General features: G+C 49.7%; 1 protein-coding gene across 13 annotated transcripts in view; it reads right to left on the bottom strand.

Moving 5' to 3' along the window:
* Window positions 1-20,929, bottom strand: part of CACNA1B (calcium voltage-gated channel subunit alpha1 B) — a 283,230-nt gene that overhangs the window by 77,153 nt on the left and 185,148 nt on the right. For 8 of the 13 annotated variants that reach the window (XM_050319741.1, XM_050319740.1, XM_050319747.1 and 5 more), the window contains 3 exons: window positions 5,088-5,906; window positions 3,276-3,490; window positions 942-1,062 (listed from right to left, as the gene is read on the bottom strand). In XM_050319741.1, coding sequence (XP_050175698.1) covers window positions 942-1,062; window positions 3,276-3,490; window positions 5,088-5,906 — 1,155 coding nt within the window. Of the gene's footprint in view, window positions 1-941; window positions 1,063-3,275; window positions 3,491-5,087; window positions 5,907-16,086; window positions 16,150-20,929 lie in introns of all 13 variants that reach the window. The other 5 variants (XM_050319737.1, XM_050319736.1, XM_050319738.1 and 2 more) reach the window with 1 other exon arrangement.

The raw sequence follows: 20,929 nt of genomic DNA, 5'->3' as shown, positions 1-20,929 counted from the left end.
CCCAAGGCTGCCAGAGCTCCAGGAGCTCCAACACTCTGAGGGACAGGATGGGATTGCTGGGGTGTCTCTGCAGGGCCAGGAGCTGGATTGATTATCCTGGTGGGTCCCTCCAGCTCAGGATATTGTGTGATTCTATGATTTTATTCAGCCTCCAGGATCTACACTGAGCCACAGGGAAACAACCACCTCTGCTGCTCGGAGATCTCCGGCTTGGCTGAAGTTTCAAACTCCCTAAAAATGACTCACAGCCCTTTGTGCTGCCATTATTACAACCCCTGCTGCTCCTCCCTGGTCCTGCAGCCCCCCAGAGTGACACACTCAGCGTTCACAGGCCCTGAGCACGAAGCTCCCCACGAGGCAGAGCCGCCTGGAGCGGAGGAGATGCCGTAAATCCCAACAGATCCCACCAGCTGCGCTCTCAGCCTGGGTGAAGGAAAAACAGCCGTGTTTCCCCACAAGCTCAAGGTCTGCACTGATGTGAAGGTGCCAGGATGGAAAGAACAGGAATTCTAGCTGAGGAACCTGCAAGAATTTGCTGTCAGAACCAACCTCCCCAACGTGCTACTCCGGGTATCTTTTCCCAGCGACAGCCCGAATTCCCAGCCTTTGGTGATTTATGTGAACAAACTGCCCACCTGAGGGTCAGCAGGGCAGTTTGGATCTGCCTAAAGCATCCTGTTTTCCCAGTTCATTTATGTTTATTTTTATATTTATTTTTATATTTAATTTTAATATTTATTTTTGTCTATGTTTATTTTCCCCTGGCAGTTTATTCCCCAGGAAGGCCCAGCTGAACAGCAGCGTCTGGCTCACGTATTTCATATTATTTAATATTATTTAATATCTAAATGTGTTTGACTGGCAGAGATGGAGATAAAAGTGATGTTACTGTTCTGAATAACCAGTTCCTGCCACCCAAAAGTGGAGTTAGAAGGACTCACGGGTTTGTGGGGCTCAGGATGAACATGGAACTGTAAGGCAAGATTGGTTTAGGCCCATTTTTCGTCAGGTCATCGACGTCTTTCTTCTCCTCTGTTTTGCTCTCAAACTCCACGTTGTTCACTGAAATGGGAATTGGAGGGGAGAGAAAGGAGAGAGTTAAAATTGCATCCACAGTGTTCCCACAGGAGGCTCCTGCAACAGCTGGATATGCAAACAGTGCAGCTGGGAGAGCAAACAGCCTTTGGATATGTTGATTAAACGTGATGAACAATCATTTGATCATTATCCCTGCTACTTACACACAGTTCTACCCCACAACTGCTGTGCTGATGAGCAGTGGATCAGAAACAGCCAGGAAATGAAGCTGCTCAGTGCAGACAGACAAAGAAACCAGGCACTCATTTATCCAAGAGCTGCCAAAGTGGGGATGGAAAACCCTTTTTCAAACAGCACAAATTATCAGGGAGAGAGGATCAGCGAGGGATCCTTGGGAAGAGAACAAAAAGCAGGATATCTGAGCAGCCTCATAATCCTGTGTCTTCTGCCATAGAGCAGGAGCAAGGTTGGCTTTGGAACGTGCAGAAGTGCAAATTCATAGATGAGATTTAATAATTTTGGGGGCTAAAACTGCTGAACTTCCCAGCATTAGGAAAAGAGACCTGGAAGGGGCTTCCTGGAGTCCCTGGATCTGTGCCTGCCTCATGCAGCTCAGTTTTGTCACAGCTGTGCAAAAGGTGTTGAGCTTCACCTCCCTTCAGGTTTTTAATTTGCACACCCCCTTCTCTAAGATTGTTCCAAACCCCTCTCCCAAGGATTGGAAATTTTTCAGTTTTCACCCTGAGTTTACTTGCAATTTATGGGATAATTTACTGAAGATCATTTCCAATATATGAACTGGAAAACGTTTTATGCTGCAAATACTCTTCTTAGGCAGATACTCAGACTCACCCATTCACTCCCAGGACCTGGAGTCCACAATCCCCACCCCCTTAGAATGTGCCAGGTGCAGGGCTTTTATCACTTTTTATTTTATTCTGCAAGGAAATGACAGTTCCTTGTGTGTGAGTGACATGTTCAATAAACTCCTTATTGTATCTCCAGCCAGATAGTGAGGAAATGGGCAGGACAGATAAACTGTGATTGGCAGGAAGTCAGCATTGCAATATAGTAAAGTTACCATTTAAGAAGAAAAAAAAAAGAGAAAGAAGAAGGAAAAAAAAAAAAAGAAAAGACAAGTCTTATGGTTGACAACACAGTGAAAAAGTTCCTAGAGACTCTGCTTTTGGCTGTGCCCCTTGGAAAGCAGAGTCTTGACAGCCTGAAGGCTCAACTGGACCTCTTGGAGGTCACACTGCAATTTTCCTTGGCATCCCTAATCTCAAGGCTCTTCCTGCTGTGCCAGGGATCAGCCCCTGATGGTGGCTGGGGGGCTTCAGGGCACACCATGGGCACAGCGGTCTTGGGACCATCTGGAAAACTAAATCTACACTTACAGACCCAAGGCAAAGAGCTATGGAGAAGGACAGGCTCAGTCAGACAGGATCTGCTCCAACTGAGGTGCAGAGGATTGCCCAAAGGTCAGGAATGGCCCAGCCTGCAGGAACCTGGAGCAGCAGGATCACTGAGGACGCTGGGATGGCTGTGAGGCCACGAGGACCTGCTGCTCCACACTGAACCAGCCAAGAAGTGTGAATCCATCCTGAGGGCCTGAATGCAATGCCACCACCTCCCCTGGCCTTTGCTGGGGGGGGACCTGTGGCTGGTCAGCCCCCCAGGATGCCAGAGGAACCACAGCCCATCCCTGCTGGAGCAGGAGTTGGCAGCACAGCAGCAGAGGAAGGGGACAAAGCAGAGGACCTGCTCCTGTGCTCACCTCAGGCTGGTTTGCTGCACCAGCTGCTGATTTTCCTGCCCAGCCCTCAGTTTCTACATTTTGTTGGTTTTCTTGCTCCTTCATCTTTCTCTTCTGCAAAACCAGGATGTGCTCTGGGGGAGCCATCTCCAGGGAACCAGGATGTTCCTGGTGTTTTCCAGGGTGTTTTCCAGAGCCACCAGCTTACCCAGGAACCCATTCTGGGGTACCTGCAGGCTGCTTGAATTGTAGCATTGCTGGTGGCCAGGAGAGCCACCAGCTCACCCAAGAACCCATCTTGAGTTCCTGCAGGCTGCCTGAATTGTGGATCCTGTATCGACAGGTTCTCCTGTCTGCCTCTTGTGAGGATGCTGGTGGCAGGAGAGGCCCCCCCACCCAGTGTGTGCTGCCTCCTCCTCGAAAAGTTGGCTCTTTCCTGGCAATTCCCTAACAGAAAAAGCCTGGAGACACGGGCACTCACTTGGTATGACAGTGGTTTCCCCTGGTGGGGCCGTGATGGTGACGGGGATGTTCACAGTGGTGGTTTTGTCCAGGGGGGGTTGAATCATCCGCGTCACGTTCTTCTGGTTGTCGGCGTCTTCTGGCTGCTCAGGCACCTTCTGCAGGTAAGTGCTGGGCAGGGTGTGCACAGGGACACTCACACTCCCACTGGCCTCGATCTCACACTGGTTCTCCCTGAGGCAGAAGAGCAGTTTTCGGTAAATGTGGCGCAGGAAGGACTCAGAGAACACGCGTGTCTGACCCTGCACCCCTGTGAAACCTCTGGGTTGGGGTTGGGGTTTCACCTCTGGCTTTCACAGACTCTTCTCTGCCCTTTGCAGGACAACTGGCTGATAGCACAGGATGGGGCCTTTCCCTCTGAGACCTCCTGGGCCAACATCCAAGCACAACATTAAGATGGACTGTGCCACTGAGTGTCGCTTTGTTCAGTTTAATGAGCCTCATAACTGAGGTTCATAAGGCCCACGTGGCCCTGGCACGGAGCAGTGGCATTAACTCCCCGGCATCAGCTGGCTGCTGAATGAAGGCTGACATTCTGCTGCTTAATGCTCTCCTGAGGCCTTATTTAAATGTGGTGGTTCTCTTTCGCCCTCCTGAACCACTCTGTAACGCTGCTGTCAGCAGCTAAAGAGCTCCTGCTTTCCTCTGCAGCAGCAGCTCCACTTCAGTGAGCTGGAAAGTGAGCCTGTGCACATGAGCAAACTAAACAGCATGCAAAGTGTTTTGAAATTCATCTGAAAGGAAGATAATATAGACAGGAAAATTATTATCTCGGTGCCACTCACAGCTCTCCACGGTGACATGAACTCTATTCTAAAGAATCCCAGTGCAATTTCTTTTCCATTGGACTAATAAAGCTGAAAAGGCAATCTATCCTTCTTTATTAACTACTCCAAATGCTCCACCAGTACTATTTTTCTCATTTGACTTACATAAGAATTAAACCAAATGGGAGACATCGTTGTTCTTAATGGAAGGAGCCACGTGCTGGAACAACTGGTGGTGCAGCTGACAGGGCTCAGCATTAAAACAGAAAATCAAAGGGCTGTAAGCAAGACTGGGGGTAATTTTAAAAGATGTCCCTCAGAAACTTCTTTCAGAGGCTGTAAAATTCTCTGCTCTGTGTTATGTCCTAGAGGGTCTGTGGGCATTTGCATCAAGGATGTTTCCTTCCTTAAATGTGGTTCCTGTGGACAGAAATCAACTTTGGGAGCCTCTGATTGAAGCAAAACAGCACTGCAGGTTATGGTGGAAGGTGGGGTGAGCACAAGGACCAGAGGGAATGCCATGGGGAGGGGAATAAGTAATTTTCTGAAACACATCTGGGGTCTTATGGCCCCTGAGCCATCCCAGGGGTGAGTCTGCCATGTCCAGCCTGGCCTTGGACACTTCCAGGGATGGGGCAGCCACAGCCTCTCTGGGCAACCTGTGCCAGGGCCTGCACCACCCTCACTGTAAAAAAATACCTTCCCAATGTCCCTCCATCCCTTGTCCCCAGTCCCTCTCCAGCTCTCCTGGAGCCCCTTTAGGCCCTGCAAGGTGCTCTCAGCTCTCCCTGGATCCTTCTCTTCTCCAGGTGAACCCCCCCAGCTCTCCCAGCCTGGCTCCAGAGCAGAGGGGCTCCAGCCCTTGGAGCATCTCCATGGCTTCCTCTGGACTTGCTCCAGCAGGTCCATACCCTTCCTGTGTTGGAGGCCCCAGATCTGGACACAGGGTGGGCTCCAGGTGGGATCAGAGTAGTTCCCAAGGCGTGAATCCAAAATCCACTTACTTGGGCTGGTGGTTCCGGTGCTCCTTCTCCGCAGCCTCCGCCTCCTTCTCCCCGTTCTCCTTCTCCACCGACTCGTACGTGGACAGGGCCCTGTTCCTCAGCCTGTGCCGCCTGTGGGGCTCCTCCCCGTTCTCCCCCTTGGGCTCTCCGTCCCTGTTCCCGGAGCGGGACCCTCCGCGGTGCCGGGAGCGCCGCTCTCCGCGGGTGCCGTTGGCGGTGCCGTTGCCGTCCTTGCCCTGGCGCTCTGTGGAGTGCCGGTGCGTGCGGTGCCTGCGGTGCTCCTTCTCCCCCCCTTCGTCCACCGAGCCCCGCCGGTGGTGCCTCTTCCCCCCTTCCTGCCCCCTGTTCCTCTCGCTTTTCCCTTCCTTGCTGCCGCCCTCCACCTCCTTGCTGCGGCTCCGGTGCTGCCGGTGCCGCTCCTCCTTGTTGGCCACCGCGGTCTCCGCGCCCTCCTCCTTGGGCGCGTCGCCCTTCTCCTGCTCGGCCTGCTTCTCCTTCTCCCGGTGCCGGTGGTGCTTCCGTGGGGCTTCTGCCCCGTCGGCAGAGCTGCCCTTGGGGTGCTCCTGCGCCTCCTGCACGTCCCCGGGGCTCAGCTTGCTGATGTTGTTCCTGCCCTCGCTCCTGGGCTCCACCACCAGCGGCCGGTCCAGGTGGGTCTTCATGTCCGGCCTGATGTGCAGGGTGGTGGCGTAGCGGACCCGCTCCTCGGGGTCCAGCTCGTTGTACAGCGCCTCGCAGCTGGCTCGGAAGTTGTGCATCCGGATCTGGCTGGTCCTCTGCTCCCACACCGACTTGGATTTGGAGGAGTTCTGCTGCTTGCTGAGGGAGGGAGGGAGGGAGGGAAGGTGAAAAGTGAATGTCTGAATTTACGCCGATTCCCTGAGTAACAACCAAAAAAAACAAGGGAATTTTCAGCTGAGGTGGGGAATTAGAGGGTTGAACCAAAGGAATTGCAGGAATGGAGAGAGAATGGCTGGCGGAGAACATGAGCAGGGAAAGCCAGCGGGATCACCGGTGTTAGTTTGCCCACACACGCCTAAGGTGCCCTGGAAAGGAGTTCCCACAGCCCTCTGGAAAGGAGTTCTCCTGATTTCTACAACATGGAAGCATCAGGTAGAGGCTGAAGAATTAAAGTGTCAGCACAGAAATCACACACCCCAGCCAGAGCTTTGAAACAGCCCCCAAAGCTTCTCCACAATTAACAGCACCTTTTCCCCACCTGGAAACACCGGGATGAGCAAATTAGTGATGAGCAAGAGCAGTTAGACTGGCAGGAGGAGCGAGGGGAAGTCACTGAAGTCCAACCCCTGGCCCTGCACAGGCACCCCAGCAATCCCACCCTGTCCCTCAGAGCGTTGTCCAGACACTCCTGGAGCTCTGGCAGCCTTGGGGCTGTGCCCACTGCCCTGGGGAGCCTGTTCAGTGCCAACCACCCTCTGGGGGAAGAACCTTTCCCTGAGATCCACCCTGAGCCTGCCCTGACACAGCTCCAGCCATTCCCTGGGGGCTGTCACTGCTCACAGGGAGCAGAGATTCGAGTTGTCCCTCCTGAGGAAGAGGCAGACCCCGGTGAGGTCTGACCTCATTCTCCTCCTCTCCAGCTGAAGACACCAAGTGACCTCTTCTGCTCCTCTCACGGCCCCTCCAGACCCTTCACCATCTCTGTAGGCCAAGATGGAGATGAGGTGGGAACACCTTTATCCCTAGAGACACCTGTCCTCTCTGCCTGTCCCCTTTTATGGTGATACCTCCACTGGCATTGCCTCAGTCCTTGGATTTATCAGCACAGCACTTGGTTTCTGACCACCACACACAAAGGGCTCACCTACCCAGCCAGGGTAGGAAGAGAAGACTTTTCCCTTCCCTCCTAAAGACTGCAAATCAAATTCTGCTTTTGCATGAAATCAAAGTAAACCCTCTGCCTTCCAGCGTGGCATTCTGGATTTAGCCTGGTGGAGGATCAGCACCCACATTTTTCCTTGATGAAGCTTCTTCTAAAGAAGACAGGAAAGCCATTTCCCTTCCACCAGCCTGCTCAGACATCCCCATGTGCCAGATATCAGCCTGACCTCTGCACTTGTGGTGCAGCACCTCTGGTGCAGAACACAGAGCCTGCACGGGAGGAATGTGCAACTTCCTTACGCACTTTCTGGGCTCCCCTGACAGTAGAAAAAGCAGCTTTTGCGTGTCTGTGAGCTGGTTTGGACTGGCTGGGTGTGTCTCTGTGCACAGGCCCTGGGGAGGACACTCAGACACACTCGTGTAGCACAGCAGGAGCTGTCAGAAAGGCTTTGTGTCCCTGAGCTCTGCTGGGAATCAGGTCTTGACTGAATCAGAGAGCCACAGAACATGCTGGGTTGGAAGGGACCCACAAAGATCATCCAGTCCTACCCTCAGCCCTGCACAGGACCATCCCCAGCAGTCACCACCCTGTGCTCCAGAGGATCATCCAAACCCTCCTGGAGCTCTGGCAGCCTTGGGGCTGTGCCCACTGCCCTGGGGAGCCTGTTCAGTGCCAACCACCCTCTGGGGGAAGAACCTTTCCCTGAGATCCACCCTGAGCCTGCCCTGACACAGCTCCAACCATTCCCTGGGGGCTGTCCCTGGTCCCCCCAGAGCAGAGCTCAGTCCTGCCCCTCCTCTGCCCCTGCCCAGGCAGTTGGAACTGCAGTGAGGTCTCCCCTCAGTCTCCTCTGCTCCAGCTGAACACACCAAGTGCCCTCAGTGTCCTCACACGGCTCCAAATCAAGGCCCTTCCCCATCCTCGTGGCCTCCTTTGGACACTCTTGAATGGCTCCAGATCTTCCTTACATTGTGGTGCCCAAAACTGCCCCAACATTCCAGGTGAGGCCTTACAGAGGGTGCTGCTGCCTGGTTCTGCTAAAGAGGCAAAAACCTACTTCAACCCTCACTGAAAATGGCATTACGGCACCCAGGAGGATGTGAAAGAGTCTGATTTAATCCAGAAATCGGAGCAAGCAGAGCTAATCACCAAAACTAAGTATCTACACACCCCTTTCCCAAGAGGCACGTTCAGGACTAATTTTCCAGCAGCCAAGCTGCACCCCAAGTTGCTCCATTTGCAACACAGCAGAAGAACCAGGGACAAAAATCCCAGTTCTAAGTGTAAATGGTAACAGAAGGTCCTGGGGACATCACTTAGAGCCCAGCTCACCAAAAATCCCACATCCAAGGGAGAGCAGGCTCCTCATGAGGGAAAGCACGCCCCAAACTGTCCTACCTACTGACCCCTGGCACAAGGATGAACAGCCTCACCAACAACTTGCCACTCAACATTATGAAAGATTAAAATGCCATCACTGGTCAGCAGATGTATTTGGGGTTGGAAGGAACTCATGAAGAATGTGCAGATCCTCCAACTGCCCAGACAAGGGGTTTCCACGTGCTCTGCATTTGTAGCTCTCCCCAGCCAGCAGGGATGGGCACAGAGAGCTGGAGCTGCCTGGGATGGGCATCCAGGGATGTCCTGAACATCCTCTGGGATGGCTGGATGGGTGCCTTGCTCTGCCACGCTCCAGATCCAGCTCTGCTGGGCTCCAAAACTGAACCTCCTCTTTACTCAGGGAAACAAGGCAGCTTAGGGACATGTAAATGCATGTCTGAGCTCCCTGAGTGCTGCCAACAAACACCCTTTGTTTTAGGGAATATTTTTCACTCCATAATCAAAATCCCAGGGGTCAGGACTGGGTTTTGCTCTGGGTTTGGAGCAGCCAGAGTGAACTGGCAGCAGCTCTGAAGTGATAACCAGACATAAAGATTAGTTGGGGAAGGGCCCTTATGCTGAGTGGAGCCTTCAGTTTATCTGCAACCACCCAGATCTCATGTTCCATTCTGTGCTGCATTTCCATGGAGGGGTGGGACACAAAGCCCTCAGTCTCCCTGCAGTGACTCCCCAAAATAAAACCCACAGGAAATCCTCAGGCAGCTCTCAAGGACACATCCTGTCCATCAGTGCCCATCCAAGCCAAGTTATAAAGAAAGTCTCCTAAATCAGACTGGGTGGAAGGAGGAAGGTTGAGGATGCAGGGCAGAGGAGACACTCACACCCTGCCAGCTCTAACAGAAGATGTGCCACTCCAGGAGGGGTTTTTCAGTTGTGTTTCAGCTCCACCAAGAACACAGATCAGCCTTGAAATTCCCTCTGAGGTGCTGAAGCTTCCACTGTACATCACTCCTGGCTGACAGCACGGTGCTGCCAGGGAGATGCACCACTGAGAACCTGCAGAAGGCACCTATTAACAAAGCCTATTTTGCTAAAACCCCTTCCTGAAAACAGCCACTGTCATTACAGGCTGGAATTTCTCAGCATCTAGAAATGAGCTACATCCTTAACGTTGACACGAGGAGCGGAGGCGACTGCCAGAAAGGCTCCAACACCCAACCACCCGCTGGCTTTGGTCGCTAACAAGTCAGGAGCAGCAGGTTCAGAAGCAATGGCTGCATCCTTTCCTTGTTCTACAGGGAAAGGCACTTAAAAAAAAAAAAAACTAAAAAAAAAAACCCCAAACAACCAAACAAATAGGAAATATTTGAGGCACAGCAAAAATCCCATCAGGAAAAAGCGGAGCTGCCAGCGGAGCTCGTTATCGCGTCCAACCCGGGGAGCGACATCGGTGCCAGGGCACGTCAAACCTGCTGGAGGGAAGGGGAGCGAAGCATCTGAGCAGGCAGGTCCCTCTGGGGACAGCCTGTGGGGCTCCCTGAGCCAAAGCAGCAGCAGCTGGAGGGAAAGTGTCACCTGCCTGTCCGGCTGCGTTTGCGTGACTCGGCTCTCTCCGAGTGACTGGTGAAAAAATGAGCCTTTGTGATAACAAATATTTATTCCACAGGAAAAAAAACCCAAAAATTTATGAAGCCAACTCCTTATATGAAACCCTGTCTGATCCATTAAGAGAATTGCCCTGTAAATCACTTCTGACTTGCAGACATGGTGCAAACGTTGCTGTTGATTCTCTTGCTTTACAATTCCTTCCCATCCCTATTTTCTGTCTGGAGAATACTCCTCATTCTTTTAAGGGTACTGGCACTACAGTCAGTTTTCAGCTCCTCTAGGCTTGAACTGCTGTAGTAGATAATGCTTCTAATTCCAGCTGCACTGGTTTTGCTGGGATTAAGAAGTCAACAGACAACTCCTGCCTGTGGCTGGAAAGAAAACCACACAATTCGTGTAGAATCAAATAAAATTCATATTAATGAATCAGTGACTCATGTTGGTATAAGGAAAAAAGGCAGCCAGTCACTGTGTGGATGGTTCAGGAAAGGAAAGCCTATTTTTAGTCATATTCTAATCTTAGGGTACTCCTGAATGATTAAAGATTTTGTGACCATAACCTCTCCAACCATTGCTTCAGTTCATGGCAATCCTTAAAATTTTGCTTCAGTAAATAATGAATGAAAGCTGACTATGAGGAACATAATAATTTGATGTTAAAAATACCTCCACATTAGGATGTGGGTACGAGAGAGTGTGTTCTGAGTAGACATGAAAGGCAATTTCTTGTTAAAACACAGCTCCAACAACCATGGAACAAACCCTTCCCACTAAAATCTTATTTTCTGTTCATAAACTTGGGAGTTCATAAACTCTCCACACTTCCACTTTCCACTTGGAAAACACGAGGAAACCTTTCAGTCTGGGGCAGGAATGCACAAAGCAGAGGGGTTTATCTCTCTTGGATTTGATAAAACAATTTTCTATCAGGTGAACTCACCACCAGTGGTTAAATTTGCTTTGCCAGTGACCCCAGGAGTTGCTGCTTGGATGCTCCAGCCCCTTTTCTCCCTCCTGAGCTCCCCCAGGAGATGCTCTGAGCTCTCCCACTGAGCTGGTGCCTCACACACACCTCGGTCGTGGTGTCTGTGCTGCTGCAGAAAACACTGCCCAGTCCCTTCCAATTTTATTCTTGAATTTGATTTGGGGTTTATAGGAGAGAGTTTTTGACATGGCAGTTTCTCAGAAAGAAGAAATATTTCTCCCCCCATTAGCTAAAAACTCTAAACTATTAATTTGATCAGAGCCCATACTGCCTGTAAATCACACCCTTACCTTCAGAACCTCACCACTGGAATTTGAAATGCCTTTCAGGCTGTCACAGATGCCAATTTTTTCATCAACAAAGTTCACTAAATGCCACGTTTTGATTCCCCCCCCCCCAATATTATCATTATTCTATTATTTCTACTCACTTTTCCTGTTCTTTTAGACTATTTGGAGAACTGCAGATGTGCTGAGCCACAGGTAATTGGTCTCAGCAGGAGGAGGAAGCTGAGATGTCTGAGAGAGACAGAGCTGAGCATCTCAGGGGGGGCTTTGGGGAGCAGCTGAGCTCATGTGGCCAATGTAGAGCCTGAAAGTTCATGGAGTCACAGACTGGGTTGGGTTGGAAGGGACCTTAAAATCATCTGGTTCCACCCCCTGCCACGGGCAGGGACACCTTCCACCAGCCCAGGGTGCTCCAAGCCCTGTCCAACCTGGCCTTGGACACTTCCAGGGATGGGGCAGCCACAGCTTCTCTGGGCAACCTGTGCCAGGGCCTGCCCACCCTCACAGGGAAGGATTCCTTCCCAACATTCCATCTAACCCTGCCCTCTGGCAGTTGGAAGCCATTCCCTGTGTCCTGTCCCTCCATCCCTTGTCCCAAGTCCCTCTCCAGCTCTCCTGGAGCCCCTTTAGACTCTGCAAGGGGCTCTCAGGTCTCCCTGGAGCCTTCTCTTCTCCAGGTGAACGCCCCCAGCTCTCCCAGCCTGGCTCCAAAGGGTCTCCAGCCCTTGGAGCATCTCCGTGGCTTCCTCTGGACTGGCTCCAGCAGGTCCATACCCTTCCTGTGTTGGAGGCCCCAGATCTGGACACAGAACTCCAGGTGGGATCTGCCCAGGGCAGTTTCCAACGTATCCAAAACAAAATCCAGGAGAGATCCCACACTTTGCTGCCACTCCCCTGAGGTGCCTGTGGCCCCAATTTCCTACAAGCATTAAAATAATGATCTACTGCTGCTGCTGCTGCTGCTGCTGCTGCTGCTGCTTTGGGGTTTGGCCACAGCTGAGCCCCTTGGTTTTGGGCAGCTCTGAAGGGATGCAAAGCCCAGCCAAGCTGAAGCTTCCTGGTGCTAAAGGAGCCAAAATTTCACTGCTTTCTGCTTTGAGTTTTTCACAGCATAATGATTTCACTCAGGCACAACTCACCACCCCCCACCCTGCTCCCTGTTGCTTTAAAAATAAGCATTTTCTAATTGTTTTCAGTAGAAGGACATGCCATATAAATCTGAAGAAAATGCCAGAAAATAGTTCTCCTGTCTCGAGTTATGTTGCTGTGCTCAGACACAAGATCCCTCTTCAGCCCTCGAGATTTGTCTGGTATTTCACTTATGATTTGTGATCCCATAATTTCAGGCTCAGTAATAAATAACAGGGTGAGAGAGTTAAAAGCAAAATCAAAAAAAAAGGAAAAAAAAGCAAAGTTAAAAGCCACATTGCTATGGCTTGATTTAACAAAAAAGCACACTGAGGTTAAATATGTGGAGCCATTAAGTTCTCATAAACCCCAGTAAAATTATATTTACTTTAAATTATTTCTTTCCTCTCAAATGTTGAAGCCCCACTCTCCATTCTGCCCATGACACTTCAATATCCCAGAGCAAAGTCCCACCACAAACTCCAGGCTTTTGATAAAAACCAAGACAAAACACACCAGGGAATGAAGCCATAGCCCCCCTTTTTTTTTTGGCACTATGAGGATGGAAATAAAGCCCAGACAGTGAATACACAAAAACACGAGATAAAGATCAAGAATAATTTGAGTTCTCGGCTGGCAAATGACAAATTCACCCTGGGAGAGGATATTTAAGGGTTTTCATTTCCCTCTGTGTGAGATCAGCCTGTCCACAGCTGGGATGGTGCAGCAGGGATGTGCTGTGGTGGTTGGGGTGGCAAAGCAGGAACTTTGTGGTGGGAAAGGAAACTTAAGTTTTATTCTGGAAGAAAAATTGGCAGGTTTGGCACTTTTGGGAAAAAAAGAATCCCCCCCTTGTGAGACACTGGCTTTCCCTTCATTTACCATCCTAGAAATTGCCTTGAGAACATGGAATTTGTCCTGTCTGACACCTCGGGATCTTGTTAGAAGTGAACAATCAACAACAGCAACACAAAGAAAACCTGAGGTGACTGAATGCACCAGCAGGGGTTTCATCACCCATTGCAATGTTAGGATTCACATGAAAATTCAACACCCCACAACTCCAAAATTCCACACCATTGGAAGAATCCGACCCTTGGCTGTGTGTCATTGCCTATGTACATTTAAATTAGCTGCCAGTATGTATTTTAGATAAATGCTGATCTACTTAAAGAAATGGAGCATATCTCTATTTAATGACCTCTCCTCAGTGAATGAAAAATGTATTTTGTACTTCTTGCCTTGCCTGCATCACAAATTTGGTGTAGCACGAAAGGCTGGAATTAGCACAAGAAAATGACTCACCTTAGGTTTAATTTATTGGGTTTTTTTAAGAAACTAGCTCAGGGATTTTGTCTGTAATTTCTTACCAATTTAGAATTTTTTTTTTTTTTAAATAATCAAAGAAATAACATGGGTAAAAGCCAACTCAAAAGGTTTTGGAATAAGCTTTGTTCTTTTGTAACAGATGAGCGTGGCTTTGCAAATCCTGGTTCTTAGTGATATTAAAGGCACAGGGCATTTTATACTGTTTAAGCAAAGGAAGAGGGAATTTTTTTGCACCTTTTAAAAGCTCTTTTTGATTAGCAGATTACTGTTCAGCTTCCATCTGCGCCCAGAAATTAAGAGCATTTATATCTGCTCAGTGTAATTACAGCAAAGTGGGTAGAACCAGAGGGATGTAAAAAGCATCCTGAACCTGTCCCAACCTTCACCCAGGGAGTGGGAATCCACAGCACCTGCCTGGCCCTGGGAGGGGTTGCTCCAGTTTATCTATTTGGATTTCAATTAACACCCCCCCCCATTTCTAACCATGGCATTTCCAGTGAGTAAATAATCCTTCAGCTGCCTCCACGCTGCATGGGAGGCTCTGCTGATGCCCTGTGATCTCTGCTACTTAATCCATTGCACACTCTGGTGGGGTTCAGGTATTTATTTCATCCAAACAAGGGGGTTTGCTGGGAAAATGCTCTTTTTTTGCCTCACTGAATAAAAAAATGCCCGCTCAGCTCCTCCATCAAAAGCAGCCCTGGTTTGCATAGGAAATTACAAATTACGGCCCAGACGGTGCATAGAAATGGCAAAGAGGATGAGAAACCTCAGTGACAGCTCTTTGCAGTACAAATTGATTCCCTTCAGAGAACAGATGTGAGTCATATCAGCAAAAGCAGCCTCTATTATCCCTGTCTCTGTGGCTGGGGGGGAAGTTGGGAACAACCTCAGTGCCTCATAATGGGGGCAAAGCCTCCTTGCAAGGGGATTTTTAGTGCCTGCAGTTTGATCTCATCCCTTTATAAAAGGCAGCTCTGCCTCTGGAAGTTTGGAAAAGGGGCCAAGTTTTTTTGTTCTTTATTCCTAATTGGGATAATGTTGGCTCAGACTGGTTTGGTGCAACTTCTACTGGAGCAAATCGGAGCGTTGGGGAGAGGGCAGGTCGGCAGCACCTCCCCTCCATCACCACCTTTAAACATTCCCCCTCCTCCTACCAGGCTGGGAGACAAGGGGAAATTTCCTTCCCTTTTCCAAAGGGAAGGACACCTCTCTCTGCACCTTTCTGCCTGTCCAGATTCCCAGCAGCCAGGAAATGCACTGGAAGAAATGAGTCAAAACCTGCCTTGGTCTGGTTTAATCCCCTCATTTTCACTGTCCCAGCCCTGTGAGACATCAGACCTCAGCCCAGACGTGTCAAAGCCACTTTTTGTTCGTCACAAAAGCTCAGTCTTGGTCACAGAAGCCAAACTCACACGTATTTTTAATACAAACACCCCCAGAACACCCAGGAAAAAAGGAAGATGTCAGGAAAGCTGGTGGGAAAGCTCCTTTGTTTCACTGTACCTTGGTCCCCGCTGGGGTCCAAACCCCACACGTGTTTGAATTGCACTTACTTGTCTCTCCAAAAGCATTAAAGAAGAAAGACAACATCACATGGTAAGAGATAACCCAAAGCAGAGACACTCCCGTGGGCTGATGAGAAGCTCTTGAGGAGTTTTGTTGTATTTGTCAGATGAGAATAATGGTATTTTCTACAAACCTGCATCGCTGTCAAAGCGCCCCCTGATTCACAGCAAAGCCAGCAAGATTTGTTTGTTAGGAAGCACGTGGAGTGAATGGAAGGTTTTCCACTGTGTTTGCTCAACCTCAGGTCCATAGGAGTTGCCAAGTGCCTCATTTTTATAAAATCTGTAGCTTTAATTTCCATCTTGAGAAGGTCAGAGTTCACAACCAGTTTCCCAAGGATGTCTATGCAGAGTTTTCCAATTTAGTCTCACTCGGACCCCGTTTCCAGGAGTTTCTTTTGAAGTCCTCCTCCAACTTGCACTCAAAGAGTGCATTTTTGCTCTCCCATTGAACCAGAGGTGCAAACACTGGTGGAACATCAAAGCCATCAGCCCAGTGCACAATAAACACAGAGAACAAAAATACAAGTGAGAACGAGACAAACCATCAAATGGGGGCAGATGGGAAAAGAGAGGGGGAAAGAGCTAAGGAAGGAATGATGGAAATAATCAAGGAGATTGGGAGAAAAATGAAGGAAAGAAGGGGAGGAAGAGTCACAGTCAATGGGTGAAACACTACAGAGTTGCTCACGATCAAATCACAAGCATCATATGACAATGTTCCAGTCCTTCCACTGGATGTTGGCCTGGAGGTTTTCCACAATGATGGGGATGATTCTTGGAAAAAAACACGGGGGGAGGGGAGGGGACTGAAGGCACCAAGAGAAAGGGAAAGAGGGTGGTTTATAAATACAGAGGTAGAAATGATAAAGAATCCATTTACTGAATATTGTAACAGAGAGCAACTCACGGTGAATTTACGCTGGAGACTGACGAGCTGCGAGATACAGTACCTCGAGTTTGCTTTACAAAACTGCACATGCAAAAACAAAACAAACAAAGAAAACAAAAAGTGAGAAAAGAAAAAAGGAGAAAAAGGAAAAAAAAAAAACAAACAACACCACAAAGAAAAAGAAGAAGAAGAAGAAAGAGCAGAGAAACCATAAGAGACATCGGGGAAGAGACTCGCACGGGCTGTGTCCTGTCGGGTGTGGACGTGCACCTCGGGAGGACACCAGGCAAGCTTCACAGAGTGTGGGAGCCACAGACACACCACCTTCTGGTTGGGGGGAGACAACCAAAAACGGAACCAAAGGGGTGTGTGGGGGGGGAAGAAATTAAAAGGTGAACCAAAAGCCACAGGATGGTGTCAGCACGTGGTGCCTCCGTGTGCCATACTCACGGCGTGGGAGTCCTCCGTGGAATCATCTCCAGGACCTCAGGGAGAGCCCTTTGTGGGACCAGGTGGGCATTGCTTTTACAGCTGTGCTGCAAAGAGTTCTTTTCAAGAGGGAACAGGGTGCTAATTCCTGCTGTGAGTTTGGAGCACCAGGAGGAAGCTTAACACAGAGAACATGGGCTGGGGGGAGGACCCTGGGCCACATCCCAGCTCCAAAATCCACCTGAGCTCCAGCAGGAAGCTTCTCCTCAGTCCCTGCCTCAGATTTGCTCTTCAGAGGCACCTACCTCTCTCCTGGGCCAGGGACAGGGATGTGCCTGAGCTCAGACTGGCCAGATATGGGTCACTGTGTCTGTGTTCTTTCAGTTTACAAGTAATTTTGTAGATTCTCCTCCATCCACTGTTTCTATAAACACCACAAATGCGGGGGGTTCTAAATATGGAAATCACTGAATTACACAGAAGAAGAGTTTATTCTGCCTCTGGCAGGGAATCTACACGAAACCAGGATAGATCTTGAACGAGGCATTAATTTTTTTGTAGTTATAAATGATAATTTTTATCAATCTTCATCATTCAGAGAACTGTCCCCAAGACTGAAAATAAAATCCCTTCACCTCCTGGGTTTGCCTTTTTAGCTGCAGCATTTTTCCTCCTGCTTCCATGAGAGTTTTAATCTGTTAACAATCAATACCAGCAAACCAGAAGGCCAATTAAAATCTAATGTCCTTTGGATATCATATAAGCAGAGTTTTAAATATACACTTATTACAATTAATGGATTATTCTAAACAGAAATGTTGGCCTGGATAGTATCTATATAACACAAAAGCCAGAAGTTCAGAAACCTGGAATGAATATAGGAGAAATTATGAAAGGCATCATAAAAGTTTTGCTTGAAGCAAATAATGTGCTGAAACAGGTTAAAATATTCCACCTAAGCTTCGGTATTTCTACATTTTTATTGTGCCAAATGAAATAGGAGTCAGAGTGGGGTTGGCATGCCCTGCTTGCTTGCCAAGAAAATGATTGTTTCCAGGTTGCTCAAGCTGGGGACCTTTTTACTCCTTGGCTGGAGGCTGAACCCCAAGGATGTCAGGGAAACCCTGCAGAGAACAAGCACAAAGGGCCTCGAGAATAACCAAGAAATTTCTCTGGCAAAACAGGTGGAAAAAAATGCGGATGGAGGAGAATGTACCGGGCTGCCCTAATTTACCTGAAGTCAGCAGCAAGTCTTGTGCAACACCCCTGGCAAATTTGGGTTGGATTGCTGAGAGCAGATCTCCACATCCCTCAGCAGGAGGCTGGGATCACCTGTGGGGTTCACCCCAGCCGTGGTTGGTGCGAGTGCAGGACGGAGGCCACGCTCTCCTCCTGCCAAAGTCTCCTCATCACCTGGCCAGCTGATGTTACACAAGTGCTGCAGCCCTCCAGGTTCTCTCCTCTGCTCCCACTGCTGCTTCTTTGAAACCAGAAATTGGAGTGAATTTGTGCTGTAAGTCCAGGGTGTGAAACCACGAAGCAAAGCCACCTCCTTCTCCAGAGCAGAGTACTTGAGTTCCACTCGATGCTACTTACCATCCACGAGGGACAGGGCACAGAGGGTGTCTTTGGGTGGAGCTGAGTCACTGGCACACCACCAGCAAGGATAAAAAGGTAATCTAACAGGAGGAATCACAGGACCTCACACACCAACACACTCCAAGGGGGAAGGTGGGGGGAAGAAAGGGGAGAAATCACAAGCCAGCAAGAGAAAAAGAACACCTCTTCTAGTCTACACATCCCCCAGCACAGCAGGGTCACGGGCTGGGTGTTCACACACGCTCCTTGCTGGGTCCTGTTGGGCACCCAGAGCCCAACAGAGGTGTGGGAACAGACCACAGTGTTCCCAAGACAGAGGGAAAAACATGGAGCCTCTGAGATGGAAAATGTCCTGGAGAAACAGAGCGATCCCCCCTCCCTCCCCTCCCACCCCAGACCTGTACAAAAGGGACAGGTGGCTCTGAGAAGTCGCAGTGGAGGGTTGGGCCACCTCTCTTTGCTCTTGGAGCTTCTCTCCTGGCTTTTCTAACTCGCTGCCATTGACAGGCAGTGCCCACCTGTGGGGCTGCAATTGAAGTGTCAGCTGCTCTGAGCAACCCTGTGAGGGACCAGCAGAAACCAGTCAGAGCCTGGAGATGAAGAGGCCTTTGGAGGCTGGAAGGTTGTCCTGGGAAGCACAAGTAACTCAGAAAAGTGGCAGTGGGTGATTCCACAGAGTTTAGGTTTGGTGCCCACATCCATGAGGTCTCTGTCACTGTCCACCACATTTCATCCACCACATCTGGGAAGTTCTCCTGCCATCCAAAACTCACCCCTCCATACCTGTGATTGAATAATTTCCTTGGGTCTGGCTACAGCTGTCACCTATTACCACATGGAATTAAAAAAAACCAAAACAAACCCAAACCAAAGTCACAGAACGCAAAAGGTTTCGCTCAGTGTGACCTCACACAACTACCTACAGCCTCCTGCAAATTTAGGATTGCTAAAAAATTGCTATATTAGGACTTTTCCCAAGAAAAGGTGAAGAGAGGCCACTGGAAAATCCATGGGTGCCAGAGGTGCCACAGCTCATGTCCCTCTGGCTGCTCTGACTGGGCCAGGTGTGCTCATCTCAGCCCCTTTTGTACATGCCATTGGTGCATCTCTGGCTGGGATAGAAAAGGTGGAGGAGGAACCCAAACACAGGGAATTAAGGCATCAGGTTGAGCAAAAAAACAGGGAATAAAAGAGAGGTTTGCATCGGGGTCTTTGCGAGCCTGGGGGCTCTTCCTTCTGCTGGCACCTTTATGGTGGCCCCACAAAGATTGTTTGCCTTCTAATCAGCCCCTTTTCCCCTCCTCCTCCATTCTGGCCACCAAGGAGCTGCACCAATGGTTTGCTCTAAAGACCCCTTGGTCTGCACAAGTGGCTCAAATCCAGAGGCTGAGTGGTCTCAGTGTTGTAGGACACAGAAGGGTCTCCAACACAACGCTGGGCAAACTGAACGACCCCAGAAAAACTCACCTCCAGAAACAACAAAGCAAGGAAAATGCTAAACAGAAAACAAACACACACAGGGGGAAAAAAATAATCACAAAAATAAGAATGAAACAATGGGCTCAAATTAAACACGCATTTTTCAAGGCAACATTGCAGCAATGGCAAAAGCAACGCACCACCTTGAGCTTTTAAACCTGGAAAGCCACAAAATTAAAAGGGCCCCCTTTGGGGATAGAGTTCACCAGGTGAAGAGACAAACCGTGGTCAGGCAAATCTGTCACCCTGGGGTGGAGCAGGAGGCAAACCTCAGAAATCCTGGGAGATGGATGAAGCAGGAGCTACAAACAAGTGCAGAATGTTGTCAGGGAGCACTGGGAGGCAGAGGCAAGACAGATGATGCCTCCACACCACTGCAGTGATGAGCATGTTATTAAAAGAGATCCCCAGGACATCCATCAGTCACAGTCACAAACCAGTTCGTGGCTCACACAGCAGCCCATTCCACGTGTGAAGGTGAAGGTGCCTCTTCAGACCCTCCAAGCTGACACACTAAATAAGCAACCAGGTTTTTATGCTTAGGAGATGATATTTTGCAGCCAAGGCAATAAATTGAGGATTTTTTTAAAATTTTTTTTTTTTGGGGGGGCTTAGTTATGAAAGGAGGCTGGAATGGCAGAGGAGAGCAGAGGGCCCAGCCTTGAGCTGCCCCAGGGGAGGTTTGGGTTGGCCATTGGGAAGAAGTTCTTTGCAGAGAGAGGGCTCAGCCATTGGAATGGGCTGCCCAGGGAGGGGGTGGAGTCCCCGTGCCTGGAGGGGTTTGAGCAGAGCCTGGATGTGGCATCAGTGCCATGGCCTGGGTGACAAGGGGGGGCTGGGTGACAGGTTGGACTCGATGGTCTCGGAGGTCTTTTCCAACCTGGTTGATTCTGTGACTCTGTAACTGGTGCAGGTGAACTGCAGGCACGGGAAAAACAGAGGTGGGAGAGCAGGCAGAGAATCACAGGATATTCTGAGTCAGAAGGACCAACAGGGAGTCCGGCTCTTAAACTGGGATCAAACCCACGACCTCGGTGTAATTATAAGCACTGAGCTGATCTCAGGGTCACCCCAGAGGGTGGAAAGACCTGGAAGGAGCTTCGGAGGAGATCCACACACTCAGTCCTTGATGCAGGACTGACAAGGGAAGGGAATAAAACAGCAAGCACAGCACCTCAGCAGTGAAACAGCACACCAGCCAGCAGGACTCTTCCCCAGGCTCAGCCCAGGGACAGCTTTGTCACCTCTGTGGGAGGTGGACGAGCACACCAGGAACATGAACGTCGTGACTGAGGGAATGCAAGTCACGGTGCCCTCTGCTAACACCAGTTTGACTCATGCAGGTAGAGAAAAT

The sequence above is a fragment of the Myiozetetes cayanensis genome, unplaced genomic scaffold (assembly GCF_022539395.1).
Source record: "Myiozetetes cayanensis isolate MyiCay16 unplaced genomic scaffold, myiCay2020 scf23, whole genome shotgun sequence".
Classification (NCBI taxonomy): domain Eukaryota; kingdom Metazoa; phylum Chordata; class Aves; order Passeriformes; family Tyrannidae; genus Myiozetetes; species Myiozetetes cayanensis.
This window is presented reverse-complemented; position numbering and strand designations above follow the sequence as displayed.